Here is a 25,323-nt window from a genome sequence, read left to right on the forward strand (position 1 = left end):
CCTTACTAATAGTGTTTTGCTTTTGTTCAGCCAGGTCAACTTTCAAGTCAACTTAAGAACGTGTTTTGTGATCATTTGCATGAAATCAACATCTTGTGATAATGTTGTCAACAGCCTGTCAAAGTTCATTATTCCATTGGTTGGTTTATCGGTAGCCTGAGAAATGAGGCGCCTCTTATCGCGCTTTAGTATGAATTGAGACGCAGTTGTTGGCAGACGTAGTATCTCAGAACTATAAACCTGTGATCAGGCTCTCAGTCTTGGTATTTTAAAAACCATTCCTGCAAAAATTTAGCGAGCGACCGCTTAAAAATAAATAAGAGCACTGCTAAAATTGGGCCTTATCACAGGTTTAATGGGGAACTTCTGTCAAGGGACATTTAAACTCACCCCAGTTAAACTCACCCCCCACCCCCACCCCTCACCCCTCACCCTCACCCCTCACCCCCCACACCTCACCCCCGGAATAGACCTGCCGCTGTACACCAACATGGCCACCATGATGTCACATCCAAACCATCAATAGTGCTTAATTAAAGTTTCTTGAAAATGGACATGAAGAGGAGAGACCATGGGAATGAGGTTGAAAATGGCTGACTGGGTAAGGGTTGACTTCATGTAAAACCACTTATAATGTCCTGCAGTAGCTGACCACCACCCAAAGTGTACCCCCACATCCCCGTCTTCCCGAGAGTATTGGTGATTGATGTAGACCCTCTCTATGTACAAAAGAGGTAACAATGACTATGTCCTTAAAACGTTTGCACGGATCATGGACCAGTTCGCCGTTCAACCAACTTCTCCCAACCGGGAGGTCGCTTGAAATGAACTTCCCGTTCATTTATTTGGGAATACCTGTTGCGTATTTTCCCAGTCCTGAGTAATAGCTCAAGAACCGTGAACAGACCAAAGTGATCGCTGGGCAGAATGCCAGATTTTGTTAGCTTGTCACCAACAATCCTCATTTCCTTGACTTTGAAATCTGAGAGTTTGCATAGAACACGATCCACCCTCAGTGCCTTGTAGCTTGTGGCATTAATGGTTCTTTTCAACACTGAAGCGAACGGTATCTTCCTCGTATCCCACGTTAATCCATTATGATCTGTATTTCCGGGCAGGGATAGCCATGCATCGATCCACGGGAAAGGCAGAATAATATCACCATCAACTTTATCTTCAATGTTTAAATCACCCATCACGCATACATTGTTGTAAGGAGAAAGAACTTTAAGTACCTCATTGAGCTGTAACTCGCGTAAGACAGTATTTTCACCAGCGTGTACCAAGTGCGTTCCAGCAATTACAAACTTAACGCTCGATGAGACGGCATCCTTCGTCTCTGCAATGACAAGTTTACGGTTACGTGGAGAATTCTCGAACGGATAAATATACCAGTTGTCAACAGGATACACACTTAAAATTACTACAAAACTACGAGTTTTTTGGTTCGTGGCATTAGGAGTAATTAAGTGATACCGTGGAAACCAGCTTTGCTTTTGCAAAACTCCAAGGTTGTCCAACGTGGCCTCTTGAAAAGAAATAACATCTGGTTCAAGTTCTTGCACGATTTCACCCAGGGCCTCCATTCTTTCTCGCATCTTTTCAAGAGAAAACCAAACGTTGTATGTGAGCATACTGATCTGCGATCGCGATCCGGTTCTTTTTAAGCCTGAACCATTGAAAGGAATGTTGAGAAAAACACGAAGAACGAACACACTAATGATTAGAATCACAACGATTAACAATGGACGTCGAGGAATATAAGACGAAGGCATGTTGATTGTACTCGAGGTTGTTATTGAAATCCTGCTTGACTACCAAAGTCACGCGACCGTAGCCTCAGATGCGTGACGGGTGAGAATGGACAGATGCAGTAACGCACGATACCGTGAAGTCTGATACCCAGTCAAGCTCCAATCTTAACCTTAATCAATTCAAATGAAAAATTTAGAACACCCGCCCCAATTTCAATGATGGAAAAATGGGGTGTTTTACGTTGCAGGTGAATTTATCATTATTTTTTTTGGGGGGGGGGGGGGGTGGAGGGGGCGGGGGGACTTTTTTGTGTGTTTTACCAGGTGTCACACAATACGTATTGTGTGTCACACAATACTTTTTTCGATCTGTCACATAGTACTTTTTTTAATGTGTCATGCAATACTTTTTTCAATCTGTCACATAGTACTTTTTTTAATGTGTCATGCAATACTTTTTTCAATGTGTCGCGTAGTACTTTTTTCAATGTGTCATGCAATACTTTTTTCTATCCAGGGAAGATGCATTGCATGACAGAGTTTTAAGATCATGCAAATAGTCCGGCAATATTATTTATATTTAAGTGTAGTTGACTTGTGATAGTAAGCAACCTTTTTATTTCTTGATGCATACTTAATATTGTTGCAAAGCAAAACTCATTTTTATCAGGATTTGTCCAAGATTATTTATGTTGCTGATTTAAGAGTACCTAAATGCATTTCCGTTTTGAGGACTGATAGAAACCTTATTAAACATCACAATGAGGTTTCACATCTGTCACCTTCCATTCCGAATTGTTAGTTAAAATTTACAATGTTTAATTAAGGTTGCATTCTATTGACTGTATTCTGGAATAAGAATAAACCGAATAGCTGTTAGATTTTATTTGTTAAATAAATCTGGGAAGACATTTCTGCAAAATTTTGCTGACACATAGTTTTACGAGCTTTTTTGTACTTCAATAACTTCAGAAACCTCTCATGTGGGATTTCTTGTCATCATTGCATGTATTAGGAGGCAGCGTGGTCGAGTGGTTAGGGCGCCGGACTTGAAATTTGGAGGTCCTCGGTTCAAGTCCCGCTCTGACCGCTAGCTGGAGTTGTTTCTCGGTAGGCCCGAGTTCAACTCCTGGTCTGCCTCCTGCCAGCTGGGATTTTTAACCATGTTATTTTCAATTTAAAAATTGTTTCTTTGTGAAGTTTAATGTTCGGCCCCACTAGCACTTGTCCTATAAACACTGCCAAGGGTAAATAAAAGTTATTTATTTTTTATTTTATTTTACTTTATTCTTATTCTGGAATAGGGTCAATTGAACACACCCTTGGACTACAACCAGTCTTGTCTGCTTATAAGGGTTGGTCAAGAGGGAAGAGCATTGGCTCAGGTCAAGCTGACGTGACGTGCAACTCGTAGATCTGTCTCCTAACATTCCTCAGTCATGGCTCTATTTGGGGATAACCTCCCTTGCAGACGTTCTTTTTACTCGTCACGCAATCGTTTCTCCCCAACTTTGGAAAAGAAGAGCATCTGTGAGGAAGGCTAATTTGGGGATGGCTTCTTTTATGTTTGTTCACAGGGACTGTTCACAGTGAACAGAAAATTTTTCATTCCAATAATTAAATGGCTTTGAGCCAGACCAATAATATGTTTTGGAAACCGGACATCTGGATGTTAAAAGCACTATAGGCCCCTTGTTTGATGGTCAGATGCTAAGCTACATAAGCAAAAAGAGCCACTAACATTAACGTGAGTGAACAGCTTGTTTCACTCAGCTTTGCTTAAATTTCATATGTTGAGCTTGCCCTCTTAATCATCAAGGAAGGGACCGTTAGCATTCTGGTTCAAGGGAAGTCTATCCATTCCTGGTATAAACCAGATTTTTGAGACAACTAGGACTATAACTCCTACCACTTCCTTCTCCATAGCATTGGCAAGCAGCAAAGCCACAACCCACCTGCACTACTTACAGCTTGCGCATGTGACTCAGCTTTGTGCTCACACAGTTTTTTGTGTTCCTCCCTGCGGATTTTCAAGCGAAAGAGAGACTGTTCGTATTCTACTAAATTCTGTTTTTGAGTGACAAGATGGCTTGATTTTCATGCCCACATCTCCTTAGATGGGGTTCACTGAATGCAGGAAGGAGCCCATTACCTGGAGCATCCAAGTTAGGTTCATTTTACAGTAAATATGGGAAGAAAATGCAGTGACCCAAGCTGGTGTCCACTTAATAAAGGGTGTCTGCTTAAATTATTTGGGTCCACTGTATAGGTGGTTGGCATTACTGCCATATTGGTGTACAAAACAAAAGAGATTTTTTTTACGTAGTTTGCATAAAAATAAAGGTTAACTCCCAAAGGTGAAATCTTATTGTTCCTATAATAGGGTTGAAAAAAATGCAGCTGAATACCACCCAAAATATACCCCCACCTCCCCCTCCTCTAGAGTTTTAGTCATCGTATTGGTATGCTCACAAGAGGTAACACAAGATGCACGGATCATGGACCAGTTCGCCTTTTAACCAACTTCTCCCAACCTGGAGGTCGCTTGAAATGAACTTCCCGTTCATTTATTTGGGAATGCATGTTGCGTCTTTTCCCAGTACTCAGTGATAGCTCAAGAACTGTAAACAAACCAAAATGATCACTGGGCAGAATGCCAGATTTTGTCAGTTTGTCACCAACAATCCTCATTTCCTTGACTTTGAAATCTGAGAGTTTGCATAGAACACGATCCAGCCTTGCCTTGTAGCTTGTGGCATTAATGGTTGTTTTCAGCACGGAAGCAAACGGTGTTTTGCTTCTATCCCACGTTAATCCATTTTGATCTGTATTTCCGGGCAGGGACAGCCATGCATCGATCCACGGGAAAGGCAGAACAATATCACCATCAACTTTCTCTAGAATGTTTAAATCTCCCATCACGCAAACATTGTTGTAAGGAGAAAGAATTTTAAGTGCCTCCTTGAGCTGTAACTCGCGTAAGACAGTATTTTCACCTTCGTATACCAAGTGCGTTCCAGCAATCACAAACTTAACGCTCGATGAGACAGCATCCTTCGTCTCTGCAATGACGAGTTTACGGTGACGTGGAGAATTCTCGAACGGATAAATAAACCATTTGTCAACAGGATACACACTTAAAATGACTACAAAATGGCGAGATTTTTGTTTCGTGGCATCAGGAGTAATTAAGTGATACCGCGGAAACCAGCTTTGCTCTTTCAAAACTCCAAGGTTGTCCAGTGTGACTTCTTGAAAAGAAATAACGTCTGGTTCAAGTTCTTGTACGATTTCACCCAGGGCCTCCATTCTTTCTCGCATCTTTTCGAGAGACAACCAAACGTTGTATGTGAGCATACTGATCTGCGATCGTGATCCGGTTCTCTTTGACCCTGAACCATTGAAAGGAATGTTCAGAAAAACACGAAGAACGAACACACTAATGATTAGAATTACAACGATCAGCAATGGACGTCGAGGAATATAAGACGAAGGCGACGAAGGCATGTACATGTTGATTGTATTCGGTAGTTACTAAAATTCTGCTCCAGGCTACAAAGTCACGCGACCTTGGCCTCACCACCGCACGCGACATTCTCGTCCCCAGGCCCAGAGCCGCCAGGTCCTCTTAGCCGCTGGAGGCTGTGCGAAGGCCCCGCCGGCTAAGAGGAACAGGAGGCTCTGGGGACGAGAATGAATCTTAATCAATTCAAATGAAAATTTAAGAGCACCCGCCTTCGTTTTAATGATGGAAAAATGGGGCGTTTTACGTTGGACGTAAATTAATCATTAATTATTATTATTATTATTATTATTATTATTATTATTATTATTTTATTTATTTATTTATTACTTATTTTTTTGGGGGGGGGATTAATTTCATTTTTTATTCCGCCCAATCTTGGACAATTTAAATGACAAATTAAGAGCAGCTGCTTGTAAGGATTGAGGGAATTCTCCTTAAAGGGAATTCCATCCAAACCTAGTATAAAGCAGATCTTTGAGGCAACTTGGACTATAACTCCTCCCCCTTCCTTCTCCATAGCATTGGCGAGCGGCAAAGCAGAAAGCCACCTGTGCTACTCACAGCTTGCGCACCTGACTCATGGGTTTGTGCTCACTCAGTTTTTTTTGTGTTCTTCCCTGTTGATTTTTTAGCAAAAGAGAGACTGCTCGCATTCTACTCAACACTGTTTTTGAGTGACAAGATAGCTTAATTTTCATGCCCACGTCTCCTTAGATGGGGTTCACTGAATGCAGGCAGGAGGCCATTACCTGAAGCATCCAAAAGGTTCATTTTGCAGTAAATCCCGGCATAACCAATGACAATCGATCATTGGAAATTAAAACAATTCATCAATAACAATCGATGACAATTAGTTAATTGCTATTGACTGCTTTTGGGCAATCGATGGCCAATCAATAATGACAAGCTTCAATCCTCTAATTATTGCTATTGATTGCCATTGATTATTGTTGACTATCGTTTGCTGTCAAGCAGATTTATCAATTTTTGATCAAATATAATACCCAGGGGGGGGTACTCCGGATTTCAATAGACGGTGATGATCAAAGGAAGTTTTAGGGTTTGAAATTTTCGATTCCGGAATTTTTTTTTCGCAGGAAATAAATTTGGCAAGTATTTTTTTTTTTTGGGGGGGGGGCTTGATTTAAGTAGGGATTTTTTGGGGTATTTAAAACAATCTGGAGATTCATGGTATACAGTGCCCGTGTATCCTGGCCGCGTTGTCATTCTGCATTATGTTATTGTTGAAACAGAAGATGTTCTTGGGTGTCTCAAGTGTTGTTAGAATGACTACCAGATGGGGAAAAGATTGCTTCAGATGGTATGAATAAACAAACACAAGCATTCGATTTCTAAATAATGTTTTTATTTTTTGTGTTATATCATTTAATGCTTTCTGAAAAGTTTTAAGGCTTGGAAATTCGGCATGGGATTTTTGGGGGTTAATTTTTGGTCCAGGGATTTTTTTGGGTTTTGATTTTTGCCCCCATTCGATCATCCCCATCACTTGAAATCCCAAGTACCCCCCAGGGTAATAATTTATTGGTAGTTTTGTTCCGCTCGTGGTCGCATAGTTGCGTGGTTACTTTTACACCGGCTTTTGCACAAATAACCCGGGAATTATGTCGAGTTGCTTTTACTATCTACCAGGTTGTAGTTAAAGGGTACCACAAATGCCCATTTGATGTTGAAGTTTGCGAATGATTCATTGCTCAGTAAAAAAAAGGAGATCGAAGGAATGCGCTGAAAGTGAGCGATGAGATACATGATCGTGGTCAACTGGATCACCTCCAAAAAGATTTAGTAGCACCGCTATGGCCTTTAATAAGCCAAATTTTGGAAGTAAAATTTTTCAGAGCAGCATTAATTACGTTCTTAATGTCTTTGGCTATATAGCTGGTAGCTTGGGCCTAGATACAATTACCCGGCAAATTATTTTAACAACTGTTATGTAATTGAATTTCCCTGTATTACTTCTGTATAAAAAGCATTTCTTTTTAAATAATTGGCCTTAGCTTTGAAAAATATGCAAATCGATGACAATCGATAATAATTTATGACAATAGATGATAATTGATAACAATCAATGGCAATTAAAAAACAGCAATTTTTTTGCCATCGATTGGTCATCAATTGTCATCGATTGCCATCAATAAATTGTTATTGATTGCCATCGATTGTTATTGATTATCAGTTTCATTGACTGATCACACTGGGAGTAAAATATGGGAAGAAAATGTTGGGACCCAAGTTGCTTAAATTATATGGGTTCCACTGTATAGTGTACGAGTATCTGGAAAATGGCTAGATTGGGTAAGGGGACAGATTTTTGTTCTCTAGAATAGGGTTGAAAAATGCAGCTGAACACCACCTAAAATATACCCCACCCCCCTCCCCCCACTAGCGTATTGCTCTTCCATGTAGACCCTCTCTATGTACAAGATTATAGTACCCCTCCCACACCCCCCCCCCCTACCATATTGGTCTTCCATATAGACCGTCTCTATGTACAAGATTATAGTACGCCGAATGTACACAAGAGGTAACACTAAATTGACTATGACCTTGAAACGTTTGCATGGATTATGGATCAGTGTGGTTCAACCAACTTCTCCCAACCGGGAGGTCGCTTGAAATGAACTCCCTGTTCATAAGTTTGGGACTGCATGTTGCGTCTTTTCCCAGAGATCGGTGATAGCTCAAGAACCGTGAACAGACCAAAGTGATCACTGGGCAGAATGCCAGATTTTGTCAGCTTGTCACCAACAATCCTCATTTCCTTGACTTTGAAATCTGAGAGTTTGCATAGAACACGATCCAGCCTTGCCTTGTAGCTTGTGGCATTAATGGTTCTTTTTAACACGGAAGCAAACGGTGTTTTGCTTCTATCCCACGTTAATCCATTTTGATCGGTATTTCCGGGCAGCGACAGCCATGCGTCGATCCACGGGAAAGGCAGAACAATATCACCATCAACTTTATCTTCAATGTTTAAATCCCCCATCACGCATACATTGTTGTAAGGAAAAAGAACGTTAAGTGCCTCCTTGAGCTGTAACTCGCGTAAGACAGTATTTTCACCGGCATATACTAAGTGCGTTCCAGCAATTACGAACTTAATGCGCGATGAGATGGCATCCTTCGTCTCTGCAATGACGAGTTTACGGTTGCGTGGAGAATTCACGAACGGATAAATATACCATTTGTCAACAGGGTACACACTCAAAATGATCACAAAATGCCTGGACTTTTGTTTCGTGGCATCAGGAGTAATTAAGTGATACCGCGGAAACCAGCTTTGCTCTTTCAAAACTCCAAGGTTGTCCAGCGTGACTTCTTGAAAAGAAATAACGTCTGGTTCAAGTTCTTGCACGATTTCACCCAGGGCCTCCATTCTTTCTCGCATCTTTTCATCAGATAACCAAACATTGTATGTGAGCATACTGATCTGCGATCGCGATCCAGTTCTTTTTGAGCCTGAACCATTGAAAGGAATGTTGATAATAGCACGAAGAACGAACACACTAATGATTAGAATTACAACGTGTAGCAATGGGCGGCGAGGAATGTAAGACGAAGGCATGTTGATTGTATTCGGTAGTTATTAAATTCTGCTTGACTATACCAAAGTCACGCGACCGTAGCCTCTTATGGGTGTCAGTAAAACGTGGACTCGGGGTCGGGATCTCTCTTTTTCTTTGCTCTGTCTGTAAACTGTTATTATCTGTCAGCAGTCCGGGGTAGCATCATTAAAAATTGAACTTTTGTCACTTCTGAGTAATGGTTTACTAACGATCATGAATACGTGATTATGTTGAGTGGTCGCTTACCGGAAACAGAAAACAAAAGAATATGTGTAATAGCTGGCCTAAAAAGTGGTTGCGTTCCCTTATAAAGAAATTTGAGTAGTGGTCACTTACGAGAGAGCTCTTGAAACAGTATTCAGTAACTGAGAAACAAAACGGTTGTTTACGAAGTGGTCGCTTACGGGAGGTGGTCGCTCACGAGAAGTGGTCGCTATGAGAGAGTTGACTGTATCTAAATGCAGTAGAACTCATTTGTCAGGGACATCACTGCAAACGATCCGCGTCACATTTCAGTCATTTCTGAGTCAAAGGGTCGAATATTTCTTTTCTAGTTCAGCGCTGATTTGGGTATTGCAGGAAGTGACAAGGCAAAAAGTTGATGCCTGAAACAAAGGGGTTTTTATTGAAACGCTTCAATGCTTGTTCCGTGAATTGCTAACGAACTGGTTTACATCACAAGGTAGAATATTCAAACCGGGGCAACAAATTAAACGTTGTTGAAAGCAACAGAAATGATCTAAATTACAACTGTATCTATTTATTTCTTGGAAACACAACTTTACCCAATGCTTTACGTTGTTACAAGCATCAACTTTATGTCTTGTCGCTTTCTGCAATACCGAAATCGGCACTGAACTAGAAAATAAATTTGTGCAGCTTCTATATTCGACTCTCTTGACTGAAATGTGACGCGGATCGTTTGCGGTGATGTCTCTGACAAACGATCTCCACTGCATTTCATGTCCTTAATATGCAAAGATATAGCAATGATGCACTGCTGGTGTTAATCGCGAGAAATCGGCGTTAATGGGTGAAAAAAAAGAGACAAAAAAAAAATAGAAAAAATATTAAAAAAAGAGAGAGAGACCCCGATCCTGAATCCTCGGGGGAGATTCACTCCATACCGCCTGGCACATAATGGAAGAGACATCATCAGTCATAGTTTGCAGTGTTAACATCGGGAACCTAATTATCTCTCGACGTGAAGTGTTGGAAGCCTGTATCATTGAAGCTGTTCCAATTGTCTTCGTTGTAAGGGACTCGTAATCTACGAGGGGAGTAAATGTAGTTATCTTCATTTCCAGTTCTTTTCTGCTGGCGTAAGTACCTTTACATTTGGGCTTTAGAGTAACAGTCGGTTTTGTGCTTCATAGTTCTTTAATAATATTGTCTTTAATAAAGACGCAAGTGACGTGATCAATAAATTATAATTCTCTTATCTGATATGCATTCATATATTGCCCTACAAGTACGGGCTTGAGTCAGAAAATGTATCTGCGTGGCCTGGTTCATATTGCTAGTATGAGACAGTTGTTAAAGTTATTGATGCCTGCTTTTTATACATTTGTACTATAATTATGCACATGTGACGTCAAATTGTGGTAAGAACAAACAGTATGCCACAAGCCACAGGCATTATCTTAGTGGCATGACTGATGTTCTTACCTTGTTTTGATGTGCTGTTTGGGTCTGCGTAGCCGGCACGTAGCCACTCTTTTCAGGATTACTTTTGGAGTGGCGGGGTATTCCCTAGTTAAGCCCTCGTTTTGAAAGTGTGAAATTTTCGCCATGACACGACGCTTAGCTGTCTCGTATTTTCCGTCAAAACAATAGAAAAAAATCGCTTCTTTGGAAAACCCTTGCTCATGAAGTCGAAGCAATATCTTGACAACATTTTTCATATCCACAGTTCACAATTCCTGATACTGATGGCTCAAAAATCCGACGAAATCATGCCTGACCCAGACGCCATCGTTCGACATCGCCGAGACAGGCTGCTGGGCAACCTCGCCAAATTGACCGGATGTGACGTCAATTTTTGTTGGATGATTCTGATACGAAAATTTGAGGAGTCTTCTCCCCCGCCCCTGACGGGATCAATATCAAAGAGAAAATTAACCTAGGGGTATTAGGATGTCTACAAAAGCCGAGGAGGGACTTCCGACTTCTGACTTCCGACTTCGGATATCTGACTTCCGATTTCCGACTTCCGACTTCTGACTTCCTACTTCTGACTTCTCCGGCCTCCGACTTCGGACTTCGGACTTCCGACTTCCGACTCCCGACTTCCGACTTCGGACTTCGGACTTCCGACTTCCAACTTTTTTTTAATTTTTTTATTTTTTTATTTTTTTTTTATTTATTTTTTTAATAAACTTTAGTGAGCAGCACACAGCAACAGATCTTGTCAACTTTTTTATTATCTACTACCGGTTTCGTCTGATAACACAGACTTCGTCAGGGAGTTAGAACAAGACAGTGAGGGAACATATTTTATACCTAATCATTGTAGTACAAATCACGTTCCAACAAGGGTGTGAACAGCGAAAAAACACCCAAAAAGCATTACGTGCAGGATATGACAGAAATACTGCGTGACGCTGAAAATGCGCAATGTTTAATTTTGGGGCTCACGGATTTAACGTTACAGTCAATCCAGGTCACGCGTGAACAGTATTTCTAAGAATGAAATGAACATTCGAATTTCTCCTTGTAATGCCCGACGTGCGAATGGAATGTTGGACATTTATCTGGAAATCGTTCCGAAAAAGACGCACTGACTGAAAAAAAGATTCAAAATACTTGGGAAACAATTGTTATTCTTGAAATATTCAATTTTGCAATGTAAAGAAAAATTCATAGCTTTATACCGTCAATAAGCAGGGAAATTTATACGGGAACTCTGAAGTCTCGTTGGTTCAAAACTCCGTTCAAATTTCAAAAATATCGTTCACGCGTGACCTGGGTTGACCGTAAATCTTAACGTGAAATCTTTAATAGTAAAAACTACCTCCAAAGATACGGGCCCGCAATGGGTACAAAGATGGCAGTATCCTTTGCCAATATTTTCATGGCAGAGATCAAAACAGAAATAATGGCCGTAGTGCTACAAAACCGCTTACATGGAAGAGATTCATCGATGTGATGTCTTCTCTCTATGGAACGTAAGCAAAAATGAAATCCAAACTTTTGTAGAGCTAGCCAACAACTATCATGCGACCATAAAATTCATGGCTGAAATTTCAGATATTGAAATCACTTTCCTTGACACATTTGTATACAAGGGCGAAAGAGTAAAAAAAAGAATCAAAACTTAACGTGCGCACGAACGTCAAACCGACAGAAACGTTCCAGTACACGCATTTTTCTTCCTGCCACCCTCCAGGCGTCAGGAAAGGCTTTACCAAAGGCGAAGCCTTAAGACTTCTCATCAGGCAATTTTTAACCACTCATAACGATTTTTAACGAGTCGTTAAAAATTGCCTGATGAGTGTGGCCCGATAACTTCGAACCATACGAAACAGTATTGTCGCAATAAACGATGAAAACTCCTGAAGCCTGAACTTCTGTCAAGAATTATACATTGCTCTTCAATCAAACGAATTGAGCGCTCTACGAAACACATTCTACCCAGAATACAAGTATGTATGTATGTATGTATGTATGTATGTATGTATGTATGTATGTATGTAGGTAGGTAGGTAGGTAGGTAGGTAGGTAGGTAGGTAGGTAGGTAGGTAGGTAGGTAGGTATGTATGTATGTATGTATGTATGTATGTATGTATGTATGTATGTATGTATGTATGTATGTGTTACGGCCGCATTCCACGTTGTTATGTTTAGCATTTAGTTCTTTGTATGGTTGCACATTCCTTTCGCATTCTTTTCAGATATACCTATTCATTCTGTTAAATTTCTTTGCATAATTTTCTTTGTTTTTAGATCATTTTGTAAGTTTCATAGTCCATTCTAATTCATTTCGCTTCAGCGTTCACGGCAACATCGTTGCAGTTTTTTTTCGTTCAACTCTTGTTTGCCATCGTACATTTTTTTCGTTCAACTTTCTAGCCACACAACGTTTGTAAGTATTTTCGCTTAGTTTCTTTCCGTTTCCTGTATTTTCGTCGTTTCATAGTCGTCATTTGTATTCCTTAGAAATTTGTATATTGTTTCGCTTTTAGCAACCGTAATCGCAATTCGAAATAACAGTAATAAAGACGAGTTGGAACTGTGAGCTATCCCTGGATTATTCGCCTATAGTATGTATGTAAGTCGGAAGTCGGAAGTCGGAAGTCGGAAGTCAGAAGTCAGAAGTCGGAAGTCGGAAGTCGGAAGTCGGAAGTCGGAAGTCAGAAGTCAGAAGTCCGAAGTCGGAAGTCCGAAGTCAGAAGTCGGAAGTCGGAAGTGGGAAGTCGGAAGTCAGAAGTCAGAAGTCCGAAGTCGGAAGTCGGAAGTCGGAAGTGGGAAGTCGGAAGTCAGAAGTCAGAAGTCCGAAGTCGGAAGTCGGAAGTCCGAAGTCCGAAGTCAGAAGTCGGAAGTCGGAAGTCGGAAGTCGGAAGTCCCTCCTCGGCTTTCGTACCTCGCAGGATCAATATCAAAGAGAAAATTAACCTAGGGGTATTAGGAGGTCACGTGTTCTAAGCTTCTTCGCATCAAGTTTTTCTCTAAAGCACTGATCATTAACAGCTCCACTCGCCAGCAATGTTCAATCAAACGGCGCTAAAGAGTTATCAGCAAATTTCAGCGACCCGCCAAAGAGAATACGGCAGGCAATTAATACAAGACGAATTAAATCCTCAACCGGGAGACGCCATCTTGGATCTGGGCTGCGGCACTGGTGAGCTGGCTGCTCATCTAGCAGAGCTTGTAGGACAACAAGGAAAAGTATTGGGCGTTGATCCTGACATCGACCGCATAAAAGCGGCTCAGGAATCTCACAAAGGAGTAAAAAATCTCTCGTTTGTCGAAGGAAGCACTTCAAACTTTCCAAACATGGGTTCGGAGAGTTACAACATCGTGTTTTCCAACCTTGTTCTTCACTGGGTTTCAGACAAAGATGAGGCATTCAGGAACATGTTCAGCGGCTTGAAGCCAGAAGGAAAAATTGTCCTGACCTATGTCGATTACTTGCCCGCCAGCTTTCGTCGTTTTTATCGCGACCTTAACCCAGAAAATGTGGACCGTATACTAAACATGCATAAACTCGAAACCAGACAAGTTATTGACGAGATGAGCATTGCTGCAGGATTCAATATTCTCAAAAGTTTTGAGGTTACAGTGAGGGATTTCGCGTTCGAAGATGCCAACAGCCTATGTTCCTTCTTTTGGGCAATTACACACGGCATGTTCGATCCACAACTGGTGACAGGAGACAGATTGGCAAGCTTTTGTGCTCGATATTCAAGCGGGGCAGCTGGTGAAATCAGTTTAGGCGACTTTAATTATTGTGTATTGATTGCGGTTAAACTGTAGAACTTATAAACCGTGTAAAACCTGACTAGATCCTGTAGAACTTATGAACCGTGTAGAACCTGACTAGATCCTGTAGAACTTATGAACCGTGCAAAACCTGACAAGATCCTGTAGAACTTATGAACCGTGCAAAACCTGACAAGATCCTGTAGAACTTATAAACCGTGTAAAACTTGACTTGGTCCTGTAGGTTGGCTTAACAGTGGTGGTCTATCCTTCAAGTTGGTAATAAAGGAAAGTTCAATTGTCTGGTACAAAACAACGACTTTTACAGAGGCTGTTTCTTTAAATAGGCGGCGGACTTTACGAATACAATTGGCTACTTATTGTTCACCTTTTTTGCCTAGGTAAGGAAGTTGCAAGTAAATAAGAGTCTTCAAGGGAAGTTGAAAAAGGTTCGAGTTAACGGGAGTTCAAGTTACCGAGGGTAAACTTATGTAGAAAACGATCTGAAAGGAAAGGAAAATTGGTTCGAGTTAGCGAGGGTTCGGAGTTATCGGCCGGAGTCGACTGTACAATGTGTTTACAATATCTAGAAAAATAGGGAACTAGGGAAAAGCTTCGCTTGAACGCTTAGTTCTACATTTAAAAGACTTCCAAGAGTTAGAGTTTCTAAGAGAATAGTCATGGGCGATAGGTCTAATCGGGGATAGATGTTTTGACAAGGGCCCGCCTTTTTGTAATTTTATCAAAAGTTCTTATGTAGAGTTCGTTCGCCTGTTCTCAAGCCTAGCGATTTTAGCAAGTTGTAAGGCTTCCTGGTATTAAGATCGGGAGTATATTATCCTTAAAGCACGCATTTGGACCCGCTCTATTTCACTAGATAGTTAGGCAGGAAGGGCGTTATGCCCAACAACGTAACAATACTCTAGGAAGGAGCGTACGAGAGTGACGTAGATAACAAGATCAGCAGTCATGACGCCACCCGTACGTAGAACACGGATAATGTGCAGACGCTTGGATTCCTTGGATACAATCATACCGATGTGCTCATTCCACTTCAGATTGTCCTGAATAACCAAACCAAGGACCTCGTACGAGCGACTGAACTGTTTCCAGTACTTGACCATCAATTCGTAAAGGGGGTAGCTGCGAGGTCTCCTTAAAAAAAAAAAAAACACCTGTAGCTCTTTGCAATTTTTAGCGTTAAGATTCATAGAAGACCAGGAACTGACAGTATCCAATTTAGACTGAATGGACGCCCCTCCGTTCTTAGTGAGACATTCCGAGATAGAAACATCGTCTACGTGCTTCCACAGAATCGTCTCAGGACTGAGTATAGATAAGTCATCAATCATGATGAGAAATAGATAGGACCCAGTTTAGTTCCCTGGAGTACACCGGCATTGACTAGCAGCCAATCTAAAAACGCCTCTCCAATTTTAACGCGTTGTTTTTCGTGTCCTGTAGTGAAAGGATCTAATCAGCAAAAAAAATTGTAGAACAAATAATCTAAAAAAGAGCAAGGCCGTTTCACGGCCAGGGAAGTATATTTTCCAATATTTCGAAAGGCACGGCCTTTTTTTTTTCCAGGATATGTTTGAGACTGACCCTGTAGCAAGTAGTAGTAGGAGGCATCCTTCAGTCTCGGGAGACGATGGTGTGCGCCCTGTTGGGTCAGTCTTTCTGTTGAAAGCAGCTCCAGATGTGGTTCAGCAGTCCAATCCTAGCATGACAGTCTCTAACACAGTTGTTGCACGCAAAGTTGGAAGGATGGTTAGAGTCCGCGGTTTGCTGTCTCTCTTAACGTTTTGTCCGTTTGTCCTCCAGGCTGGAGGTTCCTCTTCTCCTCTCCACTCCTGACACCATTACGTACGGCATGATGCCAGCCGTCTTTGTCATCGGCGAACTTTTCCCAGCTGTCTGGGTTGATGTCCCTCGGTTTCAGGTCCCGCTTGCAGACGTCCTTGTAGCGAGGAACTGGGCGGCCTACAGGGCGGCATCCCAAGGCTAACAGACCGAACAGGAGGTCCTTTGGGATGCGACCGTCCTCCATACGTTGAAGGTCTACCAGCCACCGTAGTCTTCGCTGACAGAGCATGAGGTGCATGCTGAGCGAGCCTCTCTTCTCCAGAACAGCTGTGTTGGTGACTGTCCTGCCACCTAATGCCCATGATTCGTCGCAGGCAGCGAACGTGGAAGCTTTCCAGGCGGTTCTCTTGTCTAGCGTATTTTGTCTGAGGTGCTGAGGACGCATGCCTGATAAACCTTGAGTTTATTGTTCAAGGTCAGCTGGCGGTTTTCCCACACTCTCTTGCTCAGCTTCGACATGACTGCGGCAACCTTAGCGATGCGTTTGTCGATCTCGGCATCAAGTTATAGATTGTTGGTGATGTGGAGCCGAGGTAAGAGAAGCGGTCGGTGAGCTCGAGTACCTCGCCGTTGATGTCGATCGAGGGTACAGCAGGAAAGTCCTGGCCCATGACGTTGGTCTTCTTGATGCTGATTGTCAGTCCAAATTCATTGCAGGCATGGGCGAACTTGCTGATCAGCTACTGGAGGCCTTCCTCAGTGTGTGAGGTCAGGGCTGCATCGTCAGCAAACAGCATCTCCTTGATGAGAACAGTCCGAACCTTGGTCTTTGCCTTTAGACGAGCCAGGTTGAACAGCTTCCCTTCGCTTCTAGTGTACAGGTGGACTCCCTCGTCTGAGTGGTGGAATGCAAAGCTTAGCAGAATGGAAAAGAAGATGCTGAACAAGGTTGGCGCTAGAACACAGCCCTGTTTCATTCCTCCCAGGATCTTGAAAGCTAGGCCGTGATGATGCACCGTCATAGCTGACTGTTCCCTGCATGTCGTCATGAAAACACGCAGTGATACTGAGTAACTGCGGGGGGCAGTCGATCTTCTTCGGGAGCTGGAACAGACCTCTCCTGCTCACAAGGTCAAAGGCTTTGGTCAGGTCTATAAAGGCGATGTATAAATCGCATCTGCTGCTCGCGGCATTTCTCCTGTAGTTGGCGCACGGAGAAAATCATGTCCTCTGTTGATCTCTCTGCCGTGAATCCGCACTGGGACTCCTTGGCCTCTCTCTGTGTTTCGTCTCTGTCGATCCGTTTCGGATCATCACGTGTCTCGGCCGTCCGCTTCGTAACCAGCGTTACGTCACCGAAGCGAATTGATCGTGAGGGCCTGAGAGAAAGCCGTTCAGGGACTTGGCAAGATCTGCAGATGTTTCATTTTCTCAGTATTTAGGGAAATACCTGGTTCCCTCAGGCATTATGGCCACCTTTTTTCACTGTCACGTCCATGAAAAAATCACCTTAATTGTGTAGTCGACATTTCGAAGACTGATGCTAATGATCCTTCTAATAATACTTGAAAACTAGCTCGACTCAAACAAGGCCTTCAAAAGCCTTGATTTCGACACTGAAAAACAAATTCATTACCAAGAACTGGTAATGTTGTGTAGACGACGTATCCGTTTTCGGGCCTGTGGTTGCTTCACATGCACTAGTCGGAAGATATCGACAAAACCTTTCAAAGGTATGGAAAGCCGGGAGGCCAAGCGAAGAATCTCGCCTTTTTCATCTTGGTAACCGGACTGAAATTTCCCAGTTGAACAGGAAACAAAATTCGAAAACTGTCGAAAGTAATTCAGTGTTTGCTTTCGTTTTCCTTTACTAGGCTCTGTGATTGGCTGGCAAAACTCGCGCTGCTTTCTCAACCAATGAGAAACAAAACAAAACCCAATCGTGACTTGCACGCATGCGTTTGCTTTGAGTTCTGATTGGTTCATTGTCCTGTTTACGTCTGTTATGATTGGCCAGAGTAATTACGTTGGTTCTGGTTTTACGACGCAGCTCCGTACTTCATAGCAAGGCCAATACACGCGTTTACGATCTGGTGGCGATCTGAGGAATCTTTGACGATGATGAGCTGATACTCTGTAGGTGTACCTATTACCCTTTTCATAGAGTCCAGAACATAGTCCGACATGGAATGTTGTTTGGATGCCATAGCACTGAATAAGGTGCTAAATTCCTCTTCTGTTTTACATTCTTTACATGTACAGATGCGCTTAGGGAAGTGATCAAAGCTACTATACTCGAACAGGACCCACCAAACCATAAAATAGATGGTGGTCTCTGCCTGCATCCTCCTTCCTTAACCTCAACAGATGGTGTCTTTATTGCATAGCCACCCATCTATCCAGCAGTAAAAAATGACATTGAGATTCAAACCTCACTTTTCTTGTTTATCTAGAAATGCTGACTCTTACTTGCTGAAGTTTTTTGTGTCAACTCAAATTTTAAAGCCAATAAAATCTTGTTGGTAATGTTCACGAGATAAGTGGTGTCTGCGATACCCCCCCTCCCCCAGACAAGGTAGGTCCTCTTCGAACAAACTTGTTATGACCAGTTCTTAAACACTGATTTAAGTTCTCAGCTAGGGTCACTATCTTTTTTTGACTTGTGCAGCAACAAATGATTTTCGACTCCAGTAGAGAGAATATGATTTCCTTCAGTCTTGTCTGCCTTGTCTTTTGTCGTTATGTGTCTAAGAACATAATATTTAAAAGCCGGGTATCACTTTGACCTAGCCTTCAAAACATGGTTTCGAGTCGCATCACACACCGTCGAGGGTTCCACAATCTGACAAATGTATACAATTAGAATTTTTAGTGGTTAGCTGGTAATGCCACAACGACAAAAATAATGTGTGAAATTAGTAAAATTTTAATGATTTGGGAACCGTGCTTGCAGCAGTAATTAACACGGAACTAACGTGTTTCAAATGTGTTGTGGTTACTTATCGGCTCTAACAGTCTAAACACAGTACTTAAGCTGTACAAGCAAGACAAAAATGGTATTTCGGTGGTATTCTTTAACCGACCGATACATATCACTTATTATTATACATACCAAACCAGTCGATAAGTGCTTTTCAATCTCTCTGATTGGCTACTCAAACTCTAGATGGTATTTGCTATCCACCTTCAGGATCTCGCACGCGAGTCATCTTGCCAATTTGTCAGAAATGAAGTGACCAATTTTGGCTAGATGTCCGTCTGGTTTGGTAAATTCTAAAACAATTATTTACCTCAGTCTCGGTGAATAGTGGTAGATATTTACCTCGCCGCTTGGCAGTTACATTAATCATGATAAATTTCCAGGACTATCACCTTTACTTTGGTCATGTGAATAATTGTAAACTACTTATCTTAGCTTCTAACTAATATTTTGTTAAGATCAACTTGGGAGTGTTAAATCTTTCATTCAGCCTTTTTAGTACTCTTTGTCAAACATGGACTTGAATTTACACAAATCGAACAGTAACTTTCCTCCCTTAAATTTTTTTGTTCTTTTCGTCTCATGTTACCGCTATTTTTGTTTTGTTTTATTTTTTTGTCCGGCTGCAAAGTTCAGGGGCACCCAACGGATCGTTTCGGTAAATTAACTGTTCGGAAGGCCGTTAATTTCCCACAATTTTCTAAAGGAAATATTCACCACGAACTTTCGTGATATGGAAAATTTTAAGACCTGGTGTTTTCGGATTGATCAAAATGTTGTTTCGGGTTGCGAAAAAAGGTCAGCTAAGATTTTTGGAAAGGAAATAAGACCTAAGGTTTTCGGGAAATGGACAAAAATGCCCTACTTATTTCGAAAAGACTCAAGTTCCCCTAGAATGACCGAACAGATAAAAATATTATAGCGCTGCCTAAAATGAACCTATAGAGCTTTAAAGCCACTCCAGATCGCCTAAAATAACGTTTCAAAGGATCTGAGAGAAAATTGTCGTTGGGTGCCCCTGAAAGTCGACATGCCTTACCTAACTATTCCAAACAACTGTAAAATTAACAAATGGTAAGGGGTTAGTTTCTAAAGAAACTGTGGTACTGCGTCGGTGGGGAGTAGAAACGAATGTTTGGTTTATCAACAGAGTTGATAACTAAAGGTGAAATCTCTTGACGGTGGCCTGGTCAATTTACATTTAGTTATCATTTCTGTTGATAAACCAAACAACTGTTAAAATAAGCCTATCATAATAGAGCTTACGTTTGTTGATAAAACTGGTCTTTTCAGACTTTTTTAAACTCTTTGTTTCCTTTTGTTAGCTTAGCCGAGAGGCGTCCATTAGTGAGCGGCATGTATATACATATTCATTTTAACGTAATCTTATTACAGCAATATGTGGGCTTGAAAATCGTCTGCAGGGTTTTACGAGGTATTTCATCCTAAATGGCGCGAGTACAAATGCATTTTTAATCAGTATAGTCATCAGTTTTTCTTTTTGATGCCATAAGCTGATTAGGCTGCTTCCTCAGCCTGTAATCCCTGTGTCTCGTCGTTCTCTACCAAGGCTTTTCGCGAACGGCTTCCACGGTTGCACCATCGAATCGTCAGCAAAATTGAGGCTACTACACAAACACCAGCCGCGAAACCGAGAACCGTAAAACCAGCAATTTTGACGATTTTGTTTCCGTTCCCCCGTTTTTTCTCCGTCGGTGTTTCGGTGCTGCCCCCAGGCGTTGAATCCGTTGTTGTCGGCTTTGGTAATGGCTCTCTTAACAGCTGCTTCACGCGATCGAGAGAGCCGTTGTGTGGGGCGGGTTCTATGCCGAGAATATCACAAATCAAGGGGTATATATCTGTCAGTTCAAATGGCTCTGATGTAAGGTTCTCTTTGAAAGCCGGTCCACGAGCGATGAAAAACGGGTTCATATCTTTGATTGCGTTACTGTACCCATGATCTCCTCTAATGACGCCATCTGGCTGTCTAGCTTCTGGTAAGTTGGAGCTGCGAATGTACCACCCCTCTTTCATCAAACCGACTATTGAACCTATCCGTCTGTTGCGCTTGAAGTGGAGACTATCAGGAACATCCTCCTTCTTATACACTTCAAACAACTGTGTTTTGTTCTGTTCTTTCTTGAGGCTTTCGTACACATAGGTTTCTTTCCCCGGAAGCGGTTGGATGGTGAAAAAGGCTTTGTTCCCTGACCAAGCCTGGTAGGTGCTGGCGTTGATAAAGTCATCAAAGTTGACAAAATTGCTAGTGTTATAAGCCAGCATGCCGTGATCGGAGGTGACTATCAGATTTACTTCATCTGATAAGTTAGCCTGTCGAAGCTGATCTAGGAGGTAGCCCGTAACATTCGCATCGAAATTTCGAATGACAGCTTTAACTTCTGGGGAATCAGGCCCGAAACGATGCCCAGCCGTGTCGGTATCCAAGAAATAGAGCGCTACAAAAGTCGGGGGGTCATCTGCACTCAGCCATTTTATTGTCATGTCAATTCGTTCCTTCGCTGGCATTGCATTTGCATACGGAGAAACGAAGGCCTTCTTATATCGGGTCCCGTTCGAGCTGAAACTTGGAAAATAGCCTCGAATTACGACATCGTAGCCGGGCCAGAAACACGTTCCGCTCTTGTGCCCCTGCTTCTGATTTGTGACCCAGACAGGCTCTCCTCCATTCCACCATCTCGACTCGTTATTGCTGCTATCAAATATTGCTCTAAAATCAGGATCGAACATCTCATTAGCGATAATGCCATGGCTCTCTGGATACAATCCAGTAACGATGGTGTAAAGGTTTGGCATCGTGACGGTCGGAAAAACGCTTTTAACAAAGGGAGCTTTCACCCCGGTCTTGACGATGAAATCCATGTTGGGAGTGTCAGCTTTCGACATGTAATCCCAGCGAAATCCATCCAAGCCCAGCAAAATAACGGTGGAGCGATTCCTTGACGCGGAACTAACAAATACGAGCACAAAAGCATTTAGGCTCAACAGAGCAAATGTTAACTTTTCAATTAACATGTTGAAGACAGAACTGAAGCCTTCAGCTTCTGCCTAACACCGCGGATTAACCACCTAATGCAATTTGCCAAAGGACAGCTTTCCACAACAAAAAATTAACATTTTCATTTCGTCCACAGCACGTAAGGATAAACAAAGCTCCATGTATGCAAATCAAAAACTTACCGACGCTACATAAAAACAACAACGACATTGGGCTTAGCACGTACTCATGTGACTAATGAAATTTGCATTAGGCACCGAAAAATATATATTTGTAATTATACAGTTGGATTAGGAGCGATAGAAGTAGTGGTTGTAGAATACTTAAAACGAATATTTCAGATCAAATATGGGCTGTGCGTTCGCAAAGTTTATAAGACATTGATAGATTACTATTATTGTTATTCTGATTGCCCCAACCATAAACCCTATTTACATCCTAATTACTGTAAACTTTCAACCGCACGTTACTTCATGGCATCCAACAAAAAATTATGCTATACTAAGGATTTCGTTTTCTCACTTCCTAACTGTTTGAGGGCCCTTAAAGGCGACATTTATATAAACTGACAGTATGACATTTACGTCGCAGAAAATTCTGAGACACCCTTCAGGGAACCAAGCTCTCAGAATTAAACGAGTTGTTTCTGTCTACCGCAGGGGCTGTTGTATTTTTTCGAGCCCAAAATAATAATTTTAACCCTCTGACATTATTAAAGATACGCTGATCTCACAAGCAGTGCGAGAGGTTTGAGGGGGAATTTCGCTATTTTTTTTTTAAATAAAATTTTCTGCCACATGTGACAATTTTGATAGGTAACTGACAATTTCGTGGTGATATACTTAAAAGGCTTGCGAATCAAACAAGCATATAAAATGAACTTCAACTTCGCTACAAAGACAGTGCATATGCATAGAATACCTACCAGTTTATTTAGCAGGTTTCGCCCGAACTCTAGCATAATTTAAATTTCTAGGCTGATTTAAAAAAGGTCTGCAATCAGCACTTGATACACGGTGGCACCTCGTTAATACGATGGCCATTAAATTTTTGGTTGTAAAGTCACATCAACGGTGTAGTTTCAAATTATGATAGCCTTCAAAAAAGAATTGTAACGCTAAAAGAAAAACAGCATAAGCATTTTTTAAAATACAATATATATTTAATTAAAATCGGTTCCTAAAAAATAGAGATCAAAAACCTTTAAGCCGCCTTTCGTATTTGCGGTAAATTTACTAAAAAAAAATTGACACTAATTTGGAACTTCAAAAGGTGGTCATTGGTCGGATTAACCGCGTAAATTTATACAAAAAAATCAACCCTTTTGGACTACAAACGGTGGTCGTTGGTCGGATTAACGGGATTTTCTGATAAGAAAATTATCGAGCATTCGTTTGGGTCACAAGAAAGTGCTCGTGATATTCAGCCCTCAGTCACTGTACCACTGATGTCACGTGATCATTGTCGTCATACGAGGTGTGGTGCCGGAAACTCATTGAACAGGGGAGGGGACGGTCGATGGATTAAGGGAGGGGCTCTTGCTGTAAATTACAGCAGGGGTGCTCGCTGGAATCCTAAACAGTGCCAAACCTCATTTTGTGGACGTAATATATCAAACAGGAGACAGTGTTTCATCACATATCAAACAACAAGAAGAGAGTTGAAAATACGACGCGTTGCGGAGTATTTTTGACGAACCTTGAGGTTTTTGATATTGTGATGAAACACTGTGACGAGTGTTTGATATAACTTCTCACACAAACTGATTTTGAAGGGAAAATTAAGGATGAAAAAACGAGGAGTTTTTCATCGGATATTCAAACACATCATGATTCTGAAACAACAGGACTGTAAAGTATTGTAGGTTATAATAAAATAATAAAATAGCAGGGTCATTCATAAGCACAGAGTAACTAAAACACTTACAACCTCGCACTAATAAAGTGACCCTCGCCTATAAAAAATATCCCTCACAACATCATATTACTAAATAACCACTGTTCAATTACATACAAATATACGCTTCTTTTGAGATATCATTTTCATAAACTAATAAGGTAGGAACCCACATAACATAGATTGACAGACAATATTTTCAAAAATTCAAACTTATATGGGGTAGACATTCTAATTGTTACAATATCTTACTATAACTTTATTATCTAATAAAATTCTAATCTAACAACAAAAAACCAGAGGCACAATGCCAGAGATGTTTGCAGCGCAGGGTAATGAGTTTTCGTATGCTAATACCGATTTTTTATCAAGAAACATACACGGTTGGAATTAACCTTTAACCCTGTAAGCTCTAACAGTAATAAGCATCAAATTCTCCTTGTAATTTCAATGCATATGTAACTCTTAAGGTCATGAGAATTAAGGATATGATCACCCAAGGTGAATTTTCTTGATATTTTGATAAGTTCTCCCCAGTACTTTTATGAGAAAAGTGTGGGGCAAGATAGGAGAATTTTGTTCTCTGATATTAGGGGTTAAAGGGTTAAAGAAACTACCCTCCTGAAGGAACCAAAGGTCGCTGCAAACCCAAGAAAGTCTCCAATGGTTGATCTCTTCAGTCCTATTCAAACATAGACTATGAACAGTCTCCTTTTGCTAAAAAATCTGCGAGGAAAAACAAGCACGATATTCAAGGGGCCTGCGTTACTCACAGCTTTGCTGCTTGAGCGTGGGACTTGTGCTTTGAATTTCGCGCTCGCTCAGTTGTTTGTGCCCTTCCTGCGGGCTTTTGAGCAAAAGGTAGACTTCAAACAGTGATTTACAGGTCACCTCAACTGTATTTTGTGAGTCAAAATAGTTGATTGTTGAAATAGAACCTGTTATGTTATCACAAAAATTTGGCTACAAGCCAAGGAACTAATCTCTGGTGACAAAAATCATTCTTGGAATAAATGTGATGGTATATGTAAGCCTGGTAAATAAATTGACAGAAATAATAAATCATTCTTACAAAAAATTCTTGTTTTCAAGTCCTTGTGCAAGTGGCTTCACCCTATTCTTTTCAAACTCTTAACTGGGAAAAGTGTTTTATCTTGGAAGCTTGCTATTGCAACACCACTGGATACCCTTCTTACTGGACAATAGGCAATTTCCTCCAGATTGTCACAATTTGATTCCCCCCCCCCCCCCAAAAAAAAAGAAACACCATAACAAAATCTCCATATGATATCCTCCTATTTTCTTCCAGCTTTATTCCCATACAAATCCCTTATGAAGGA

General features: G+C 41.4%; 4 protein-coding genes across 7 annotated transcripts in view; all 4 read right to left on the reverse strand.

Annotated features, from left to right (window-relative positions):
- Window positions 1–1,905, reverse strand: part of LOC146449244 (tyrosyl-DNA phosphodiesterase 2-like) — a 13,424-nt gene extending 11,519 nt beyond the window's left edge. Inside the window, exon 1 of one of the 3 annotated variants that reach the window (XM_085101515.1) lies at window positions 795–1,846. In XM_085101515.1, the coding sequence (XP_084957641.1) occupies window positions 795–1,775 (981 nt within the window). In that variant the 5' untranslated portion in view covers window positions 1,776–1,846. Of the gene's footprint in view, window positions 1–498 lie in introns of all 3 variants that reach the window. The other 2 variants (XM_085101514.1, XM_085101513.1) reach the window with 2 other exon arrangements.
- Window positions 1,906–3,370: 1,465 nt separating this feature from the next.
- Window positions 3,371–5,540, reverse strand: LOC146449246 (5'-tyrosyl-DNA phosphodiesterase-like). 2 transcript variants are annotated; one of them, XR_014860624.1, is made up of 2 exons: window positions 3,907–5,540; window positions 3,371–3,863 (listed from the first exon to the last, which is right to left on the reverse strand). XR_014860624.1 is itself a non-coding variant. In XM_085101511.1 (1 exon), exon 1 carries the CDS (start codon window positions 5,265–5,267, stop codon window positions 4,251–4,253), a length of 1,017 nt encoding a protein of 338 aa, XP_084957637.1. In that variant the 5' UTR covers window positions 5,268–5,308; the 3' UTR covers window positions 3,371–4,250. The 2 variants fall into 2 exon arrangements, 1 of the variants encoding a protein (XP_084957637.1); XM_085101511.1 differs by having other exon boundaries at window positions 3,371–5,308.
- A 2,208-nt stretch (window positions 5,541–7,748) lies between these two features.
- Window positions 7,749–9,033, reverse strand: LOC146449247 (5'-tyrosyl-DNA phosphodiesterase-like). The gene has a single exon (XM_085101575.1). The coding sequence runs from the start codon at window positions 8,861–8,863 to the stop codon at window positions 7,871–7,873; it is 993 nt and encodes a 330-aa protein (XP_084957701.1). The 5' UTR covers window positions 8,864–9,033; the 3' UTR covers window positions 7,749–7,870.
- A 9,961-nt stretch (window positions 9,034–18,994) lies between these two features.
- On the reverse strand, window positions 18,995–25,323 carry LOC146449248 (ectonucleotide pyrophosphatase/phosphodiesterase family member 5-like). The gene is made up of 2 exons (XM_085101176.1): window positions 24,724–25,323; window positions 18,995–24,691 (listed from the first exon to the last, which is right to left on the reverse strand). The coding sequence occupies exon 2, from the start codon at window positions 22,102–22,104 to the stop codon at window positions 20,590–20,592; it is 1,515 nt and encodes a 504-aa protein (XP_084957302.1). The 5' UTR covers window positions 22,105–24,691; window positions 24,724–25,323; the 3' UTR covers window positions 18,995–20,589.

Source organism: Pavona decussata, unplaced genomic scaffold, assembly GCF_977016875.1.
Source record: "Pavona decussata unplaced genomic scaffold, jaPavDecu1.1 SCAFFOLD_602, whole genome shotgun sequence".
NCBI lineage: Eukaryota > Metazoa > Cnidaria > Anthozoa > Scleractinia > Agariciidae > Pavona > Pavona decussata.